The sequence below is a fragment of the Amblyomma maculatum genome, chromosome 3 (genome assembly GCF_055883805.1).
Source record: "Amblyomma maculatum isolate TAMU_Amacu chromosome 3, ASM5588380v1, whole genome shotgun sequence".
NCBI lineage: Eukaryota > Metazoa > Arthropoda > Arachnida > Ixodida > Ixodidae > Amblyomma > Amblyomma maculatum.
The window spans coordinates 89,699,876-89,709,087 of record NC_139346.1 but is presented as its reverse complement, the minus strand read 5'-3'; the positions used below and the strand labels follow the sequence as shown (position 1 = coordinate 89,709,087).

General features: G+C 46.1%; 1 protein-coding gene across 2 annotated transcripts; it reads right to left on the bottom strand.

The window, feature by feature from the left end:
* Window positions 1–1,146: 1,146 nt before the first annotated feature.
* LOC146195250 (uncharacterized) lies at window positions 1,147–8,366 on the bottom strand. Of its 2 annotated transcripts, none has more exons than XR_014705544.1 (3): window positions 8,191–8,366; window positions 7,570–7,687; window positions 1,147–1,640 (listed from the first exon to the last, which is right to left on the bottom strand). XR_014705544.1 is itself a non-coding variant. In XM_084596203.1 (3 exons), exons 1-3 carry the CDS (start codon window positions 8,240–8,242, stop codon window positions 1,224–1,226), a joined length of 546 nt encoding a protein of 181 aa, XP_084452329.1. In that variant the 5' UTR covers window positions 8,243–8,344; the 3' UTR covers window positions 1,147–1,223. The 2 variants fall into 2 exon arrangements, 1 of the variants encoding a protein (XP_084452329.1); XM_084596203.1 differs by having other exon boundaries at window positions 7,570–7,646; window positions 8,191–8,344.
* Between the last annotated feature and the right edge of the window lie 846 nt (window positions 8,367–9,212).

The window sequence follows — 9,212 nt, the reverse complement described above, 5'->3', positions numbered from 1 at the left end:
GGGTCAAATTCTAAAGTTAAAGCTCAGCTACTTTGGTCATCTGATGAGAAGAGAGGAGTCGCTGGAGAAAGATTTGATGTTGGGAAAGGTTGAGGGTCGCCGGAGAAGGGGTAGGCAGCGAACGCGATGGTTAGATGGCATTCTCGAGGCATTGCAGATGAAGCTATGTGATGTTAAGAAGATAGTGAGAGACCGGAAAGCGTGGCGTGACATGGTCCATAGGGTCACGAAGAGTCGGACACGACTGAACGACTGAACGGAATGAGTTTAGGCAGGAATAAACCGCTGCTAACTTTTATTCACTGATTACGTGTGTCATTGTTCGAGATAAGCATTAAATTAACGTCACTGTCGTCCTATTTCATTATAATTATCAAAACAACCCAAGCTAGTTGAATACACGCATGCTTTCACCAGCAAGGAGGATTACTTATCGGATGTTCTTCAAAACTGGAGAGAGCGGTGGCTAATGTCTCAGATTTAAAACTTTATACCATGTTGCAAGCTGGACATCCGTTAAAATGTAATGTTATAGCCCTGCGTCTTCAGTAGACACAAGAAGAATCGGCGATGGTGGAACTAGTCGGAAGGTATTAGTACGCGTCTTCTCTGTTTACAGAGATAATACGTATGCAATGTTCTTGAGAGTCAGCACTTCTGCTTGAATTTGCACTTTTTGTGTTATTCCGCGTGTTTTCTTGAGCTAGTATCTCATCTTTTGCGCAGATGACGCGAGGTACTAGCGCGCCGGATGTTGTTTCATCTCACGCTACGCAAGAAATATAGTCGTCTTCATCTCGCGATGTGCTGTGAGCATGCTAGTTTTCCTCAATTTTCAGCTGTGGAACACTCTCGCGCTGTTCAGTGGACATCGTCGTATTAGAGAAGTTTAATTGCGCCAGCATTTTATTTAACTTCGGCAAATAGGCCATATACATGTGCCATCTCGCAGAAGTCAGATCTTAGTGGTGCCAAACAAACTGTCGAGGCCATCGAACGAAAGAAGACAAGCCCGTTGCCGAGGCTTATCAAGCTCGGAAGCGAGCCAAGGTTGAATCGGCAGTAGCGACAGCGTTTTGCTGCCAATGATTAGCACACGTAAAATTTTGTGGTTGAAGGATAATGGAACTTGTATATTGTTTGTAATGCAACCAATATTTTATTCATTTTGCGTCGCAGCTTGTCCGCAGTGATGTGCTCGCGCTTTCGGGCGCCGCATTGCGTTAAGAAGCGCCCTGCGACGTCCCGGCTGCAGTTTCTGCCTGCGTTATCTCGCTAGTAGTGTCGGATATAGAAGTTTTAGGAGTACCAGGACCAGCTGCAGCTGTTGCGTCCCTTGTAGTAGAACTGACTCCTTCAGGAGTCGCCTCCGGGCTTCCTGCTTCTTGGACAGCACCTGTGGCAGAAACGGTTTGGGAAGTCTCTGACGTGCCCTCCAGTTGTCCTTGGCCTGATGCTGTGTTTTTTGGGGCTTCATCTGTTTGCGTGGAATTCTCTGATGTGTTTTCGGTGTTTTCTGGGATTACAGTCGTTACGTCTTCCCCAGACATTTCGTCGGACGGAGTGGAAGCACTAGGGGGTGAGCCACTCCATAGTCTCCCGTGGCCTTCCTCATGCAGCTTCTTTGCAATACCAGGAGGCTGCGAAAACCAGGAACGTTGCGTTTTAGGAGCAAATGAAAACACCCCAAAATTCTTGTGTGAACTATCACGTGCAGAATGCGTCGTGAATTTACCAGTCAATATCAGTAGCACCTCGCCCATTCTTTAAGACTGGGAGAGCCGTTTAGCCTGCTAATTCAATTGACGAATGGCAAGAGAACGAACGAAAAGTATAAATATGATGATGGCGTTCAGTGGTTTTATATAAACAATAATTGCTTGTGATTTCGCTGCATTGACAGGTGGTGCACTTGACACCAGTTATATGCGCCTTTCCTCGCCCGTCACTACTATATTTCGTCCATGCGTAAAGTCCTCACAACTGCAGAAAACAAGAATATAGTGGGCGTTAGAGGGCTTTTACAGTTACCCTGGGAACAACATATAGAGCGTTATACTCCATGTGCAGTATAGTGCATGATACCACCCATATGCTCCTGTCTATCCACTAACCTCCATGGATACTTCAAAGACGAGTACGCTGCATGACTTGCTCAAAGGCATCAAGACATGCGGTTAAGGTGTAGTCTTTCCAAAAATATTATAAAGGGGCATTAGGGTCATTACCGCGCAGACCCAGGATTTACCCCTTTCAGGAAGCCAAGGGACAAAGTAAATATTTCCTATATGCCGATACGAGTCTGTTTAGAAAGTTATCATGAGCCAAGCGTCCTTTTCGGCAAAAATACGCGCTACAAATGCTGACGCTATAATTACGATGTAGTACCATAGTATCCCTCTCTCTCTCGATGCGTGGCCGAAATGAAAAAGAAATTGACGATGTCTACGCCCCGTAAAGGCCTATGTTTTTGCGTGCTGCGCTTGCTCGTTCAAAGCGACTTCTATCTAGGTGACGGCAGCTTGGTCCGACGGCTCCTTCAAATCTTCGGCAGTGCTATAGTATTATCATTAGGAAAGGCTTTAGATGCAGCATAGCGGATCAAGTCATGTATTCGGTTGCCACACTGACGAACTTGTTCTTTGATGATGAGGGGAAAGGGCCCCGGAGACCCATCCCTATATGCTGAAAGTGGGTAATCGGAGGCGGTTCCGGGTTATTTAGTTCATCTTGTTTGAAGACGTCTTGCTTCGTTGGAACGTATGGCATGATTGGACGTGATGAGCAACATCGGCAGGCAACCGTTGTCTACAATAGATCTCTTGCCTCCAAAGCATCGTGTGCGCCACATTGAGGCGCCCTGCTATCGGCTCATCTCGGAAAGCCTGCAAAATTGGTTTCGTAAGTTCTTAGGCACGACAAGGAGGTATGTGATCCTTTTGAGTGCGAAATGCTTCAAAAGGATGTCGTGCACGCGAAGGGCAACTGGAGCATGAACCCAATAGGAAGGTAAGCGATCGTGCATTCTTCTAAATAACCCACCAGATCTTTGAACTGAGGCTCTAAGAGCTGCTGTTGTTCGAAACTGCTAGAGCTGACTAGTTGCCTGAAGGCGTCGTCGTCGTTTTTTGCAGGCGCTTCAAGCGGGGCTCGGGGCAAACATTTTGCTACAGAATGCTTGCGACCAGAGTTCTATGGCACGCCGATGTGGAACTCTTGAAGAAGTAAGCTCCATCGAAGAAGACGTCCTTAGGAGTCTTTCAAATTAGCCAGCCAGCAGAGCACAAGATGGTCACTTACTATATTGAATTGTGCACCGTATATCTAGAGAAGAAACCTCGATGTGGTCCAGATGATCGCTAGGCCCAACTGAGTCGTCGACTAGGCCGCTTCATCAAGGGACCTGCTAACGTACGCTATACCTTGTTCCTGTCCGACACTCTTGTGAATTCGAACGGCTCCTAGACCAACACTGCTCGCGTCGACATTAATTTCAGTTTCGACTTTTTCATCAAAGTGGCATAGGACAGAAGGGGATTGTAGGCGATGCATAAATTCGTGGACGGTTTCTTCTTGCGGCGCTTGCCATTTAATAGGCATGCTAGTTTTGTATGTTGCGTCAAGGGCATGGCGATAAGCGAAACGGGCCTTACAAATCGCTGGCAGTGTGCGCACTGTCCAAGGAATCGGCGCACTGCATTTGTCACCTTATCCTGAAAACTGCGTGACCGTAGTTGTTGTGTTTTGGTGTGTGCATACTCCTTCGTTGCTTACAATGTGGCTCATGAACCTCATCTCCTCGTAAGCGAGTAGCCTTTCTCAGCCTTCAGAGTTAGCCCCGATGACGTGATTGCATCAAGTACTGTGCGAATTCATTTCGAATGTTATTCGGGATGGAATGAGAGGAGAACAACGTCGTCTAAGTATATAGCACCTATCTGACATTACAAGCTATCCAGTACGGTATCCATTACTCAGTGGAATGTTGCTGGTGCGGGGCAGAGGCCGAATGGAACTGCCATGAACTCTAATGGGCCATGTGATGTGACGAATTAACGTGGTCTTCGTGCGAGTTTCTTCGTCGACCTCAATTTGCCAGTAGCCGTTCTTCAAATTTGTCGATGAGAAGTACTTTACAAATCGGCGCTGAAGCGAAGTGAGCCATCATTTGTTTTTCACGAAGATGACTGGTGCCGCCCAAGGGCTCTCGATGGCTGGATCACGGCATCTCGAAGCATTTCCTCAACTTGATCGCGGATGGCCTCGCGTTTCCGCTGTGATACATGGTAGAGATTTTGGGGAAGAGTTGAGACGTCTTTATCCATAATAAGGCAGCGCTTCCCCAATGGTGTTTGTCGCCCCTTCGGCGCTGACGAAAAGTACTCGCTGTAGCTTTCAAGAAAAGCGCGATGTGGTCTTGTCTCTTTTAGTGTAATGCTGGGAAGACACCATACTGATGTGATCTCCTCTGGCGGGTGAATCATCAGCCGGATGGTCGGGAGGGCGAAAACTTTTCAAGTGTATACGACAGTGCGTCGATAAAAGCGATCGTTGTGCACTGCGGCGCCTGCATGTGACCTTGTCCTTTTCTATATCGGCGGTATCTCTTGCGATCCCGAGTCGTCGTTGCCAGGACGACTGGGTGTTTCTGTGACGACCAGTTCGGCGGTTACGATGTCTTCGTGTCCCACGAAGATGATGACACTGGATCTGAGCGGCGCAGTTGTCTCCATCGAGGACATGTAGAGAAATGCGGTGCCTTTGTTTCGCCGTAGTATGAATGATATCGGTCGAGAGCTTGATAAGGCTTGAGTAAAGGTCGGCGATCGTCTGATCTTCACTGAGAAAACCCATACCCACAATAACGTCCCGCGAGTATTTAGTTCTGTAGTACCATGAAGCTCACAAGATTAATACGGCCATTCAGTGTACTCTTGCGGCGAATCGCCCGGACGGATTATTAGTGTTACCACCAGCGGTGCGCATCGGCGGGCCATCCCAAGTGGTCGTCTTTCTTAAGCTAGGGAACTCTCCCCTGATGACATAATAGACGGTTGGGGTATTCACAATGGCTGTTACCATGCGACCGTCGACAACAACTTTGAGGACACTCTGTGTCCTCGTTTATCACGTTATATTCTGTTTTCGTTCTCTTCGTCGCCGTGGGCTGAGGTCACGGCCGGCGCGCAGAGTTGCCATTTCGCTGGACTGCTGTGTCAGCAGGCAGTCTGGTCATGTTGTCGTCGGTTTAGTTGTCGTGCGTATCGGCAGTGTTATTTTGAAGTCTGGGAGCGTGATAATCGAAAGCGTCTTCGTAATGAGCATTGGCGTAATGATTGTGCTGCCTTCACTCGTTGTCGAAGGCGGATGACATACGTCACTTCGCCGTATAGCAACCTCAAATCCATAGGTTGCTGCATTTAGCTTGCCTTAAGCGCGTAGGCGACCAAAGTCTCAATTAACTGCGCCCTGGCGATGGTAATTTTGAGCTGCACGGCGGCGGAAAGCGGGGCCGACAGCTTGAGACTTGCTTGGGGAAGTAATTATCGATTCATTCTGGTATTTTGCTCTGACTTCTTTTCTGGCATGTTGGGATCAGTGCGACGAAACGGGCTTCATTTCTTCGACATAACTGCATCGAGCTGGGAGCTGGGCCCTGGCGTTAAAAAGAAGTCTTGCTTTTTCTTTCCAGGTAATGCTCGTGAACACGTTCAATAACACCGTGTGCAACTCATCCCATGTCGTGAGGGAAGATTTATCGTTTTGATACCATGTTCCAGCTGTCGCATTCAGTGCGAAGATGTTCTGGGGGTTCAACGCGTAGTTCTAGTTTTTGAATCAGGCAACTCGTTCGTACTGAACGGGCTCATTGGACTGGCTTGCGTCCATAAAGGAACTAAGCAATTCGCCGTCGGCGATAGCACAAAGTGCGCTTGTCGGTGTTCGAAGTGCGAATACCCGGTGCACTTTTCAGGACTCTATTTCATGTCATCAGAAAAAAAAATGTAGATAAAGAGGCAAATTTGACTACATTCGGATAAAACTTAGAACGAAGCAGCAAATACCCATCAAAGGAGACTTCCACCCAATAGTGTCTACCTGTTCCCTTGACGTAGTGGTTAACCGCCTAGCGTGAAACCGTAGTGAACAATATATTCGATAACAATATTATGAGGCTCTAGGGAGAAGGCTCATTAGTAAAGAAAATGTAGCGGGCTTTTGTCCCCGATACGTGGAGAATGGGCTCTACCGACCGTCTATGAACCTCTCCCATTTTCACCACCGCATCCCTACTCCCAACAAAACGCGCCACGGCACGGAAAGAAAGGCGCGACGCCTTCATTTCTGTGTAGCTTCCGTTTTAGCGCCACAAAATAAGCTGCCCATGAGATTAAGTGCAACAATCGCGGTCAATGCCATTTTACAAAAGGCCTCCTATAATGGGCATTTGCTGCTCAGTTCTTCAGCTGCACCCAACCCCAGCACAACCGCGAACCTTGCAAAAAAATACACGCGTGCTAGGCACCTTTCGCAAAACATCTCGGTGCATCTTGCGCAACGAAGATAATAATAACACCCCGCCTCGCGACAACGAGCATGAAGAAATAGTGCAAAATTATACCGTGCGCTAAGTGCTAAGGCCCCATGCTGCCATTTCTTTAAATACCTGAATAAAGTTTTCAATGGTTCGTGGCAATAGTCTAGGAAAACGATGCAAAAAGGACTGAAGAGGTGGTCATATACTGTTAACACAAAATGAACAGAAGTACGCAGGGAAGACATATTTTTTCATTTACATGCAGAAAGGAACTGTAAATTGATAAATAAAAACATCGATTTAAAGGAATACTCATCTTTTTCAAGAAGAAAACGTTTCTGTACTGCCCGGATGTTACATGCTTTTAGACAGCTTGGTACGTGGGCTCGAATAAAAGCGCCGCTTTTTTACAGGGGCAATATTTACGGTTTGGTTGCATCAACCTTTCATTGCTCTCAGGGCCTTTACATTACCAATGATGTTTGTCGCGATTAAGGTTGTTCGAATGAGATAGCTATTACTATCTTCAATACGACTGTTATTTTGAATAGTTCTTGGTTTCAGTTAGTACACTTCTTTGAGAACGAAATTCAGTGCTTATGCATGAACAATGGACTTATCCGTTGGTAATCTTTAGCAGCCGCCCACTACGCAATAGCTCAAACGAGACTAGCGGGAGGAAAAATCGTTTCTGTATGTAAAAAAAAACTTTTTGTACAAGAAGGATTTCACTAAATTGTGGTATTGTGACTGAAGCTATAATCGTATCGTTCGTCCTGATTTAAGCATGTTTTGTGAATTGAAACAGGAGGAAATTTCTTTTCTTACTTTGACGAAACACCGTAACCCAAAAGACAACAAAATAAAGGCAACATAGACACTGACCCTGTTACTGCAAAAGCATCAGAACCAGTAGGAACGTCAGTAGACATGTTAACCTTTAGTGGTATCTTTTAAGCGGCTCATGATCAGACGAATCTCAACGGAAAAGTTTCATTGCACAGGGAATTGTCTTCAAGGAATGTTCTCACCAGTGTTTTCCTTTGACCTGGAGGTCCATTGCCGTCCGGCCCAAGCCCTTGTGAAGAATGTCCCTGGGGCGGAATGGCTGCGAGTTGAGAAATCAGTAGTTACGTGGATGCTTTGTACCTGCGTAGACAGGAAATACCTACGGCTCAATCTGACGTGTTCACTTTGCACTTAGTTATTGCGGATGGTTGGCTTTCAAGCATGCAGCGGAGAGATTATCTACCGGAATATATACAAGACGCAGATTGCGTAACTTATTTGTCACAGCTTTCTTTGATGATTAGATGGAGGCGAAATGAGATATTGATGTGTTTTGTTACAACCTCAGGAAATCAAAGAGCAGTATGTATATACTGTAATCGTCTCAAAAATAACAGTTTAAGCATTTTATTTCGGAGCTTGGTATTACTATCAAGCAAAGGTTGCACTTATCGAGGTTACACTAAGCAACGTACAGAGCCCCATGTGATTAAGTGCGAGCACTGTTCCCACAATACTCACTGATTTAGAGGCATTTTATTAGCCTCGGTAGCTCATGCAATTATTTTAGTGTTTTATACAAAAGCCTGCAAATTTTAAAATTTGATCTAGCGGTACTTGCCAACAAGCGTAACCATACTCACCGCAAATCAATGCAGTACTTGTCAGGAATAAGAGAGCAGCGAAGAGCTTCATGACGAATCGAACTGGAAATTCAAACTCTTGCTATCAGCTTTTCCTTCGACCTTTGTACGAGAGCAGTTGTTCGTAGACACCGCTAATGTGGATTGCCGTGCAGCGTTTTTCAGTTTTGAATTGATGGGAAAGCTCTCGCTGGCCGACGGTGCACAAGCAGAAACCAATCCTTCCTCTCCGCTGAAAATTGCACTGTACATTATTTTATTTTACGATCAACCAACGACAAAATAAGAAAAGACTGTTCTGTGCGAATGGTTACCGCACCAGGTGCACCTAGCGATTGCAGTACTGACATGGCGCAACGCACACTTTGCAGAGTTACGTAACTGCACTCATTACGTGAACACCTGCGAAGGGAATGCTGTCTGCGATACTAGGCGATGTTGCTACCTTGGGAGCTCAGAGAAGCTGTAGATGTCAATTTTAAACCTTTACAGCAGAGCACGCCAAGACGGGCGCAAAATCTCCTGATGTCACGTTGTCCGCAGCACTGAGAATACTAACGAAAATCTACATGCCGCATGTTGAGGACATCGTTATTTCGGAAAAGGCTCTCCGTTCTGGCGTTCAGAGCTTGCCCAGATGGCGCATACGCAGCTGGCTTGGGTAACACAATAGCAGGCTGTGGATGCTCGCCTTCTCTACCGTACCCTCATGGTTTAGGAGAAGCAGCAGCTTTACTTTTTCCCATTCTTTGAAAGATATCAATAGCGGCAGTTGATCATATCATAATTCTGTAAAAACTGATTGGTAGGATGATTAAGACTCGTGATAGACAGTTTGGTTCAATAGCCTGTTTCTATGTCCAATTGCAGCCTACATCTGCTTAGGTCTATTAGGACTTTCCTCACAAAAATTATGTAGGAAGAATGTACACCCTTAATATTGCTTCACATCTCGTGTCAACTCCGTTTTTGGAATGTTCTACATTCCGCGTTGTGCTGTCTTTAAAGAGCGTGCTAAAGCT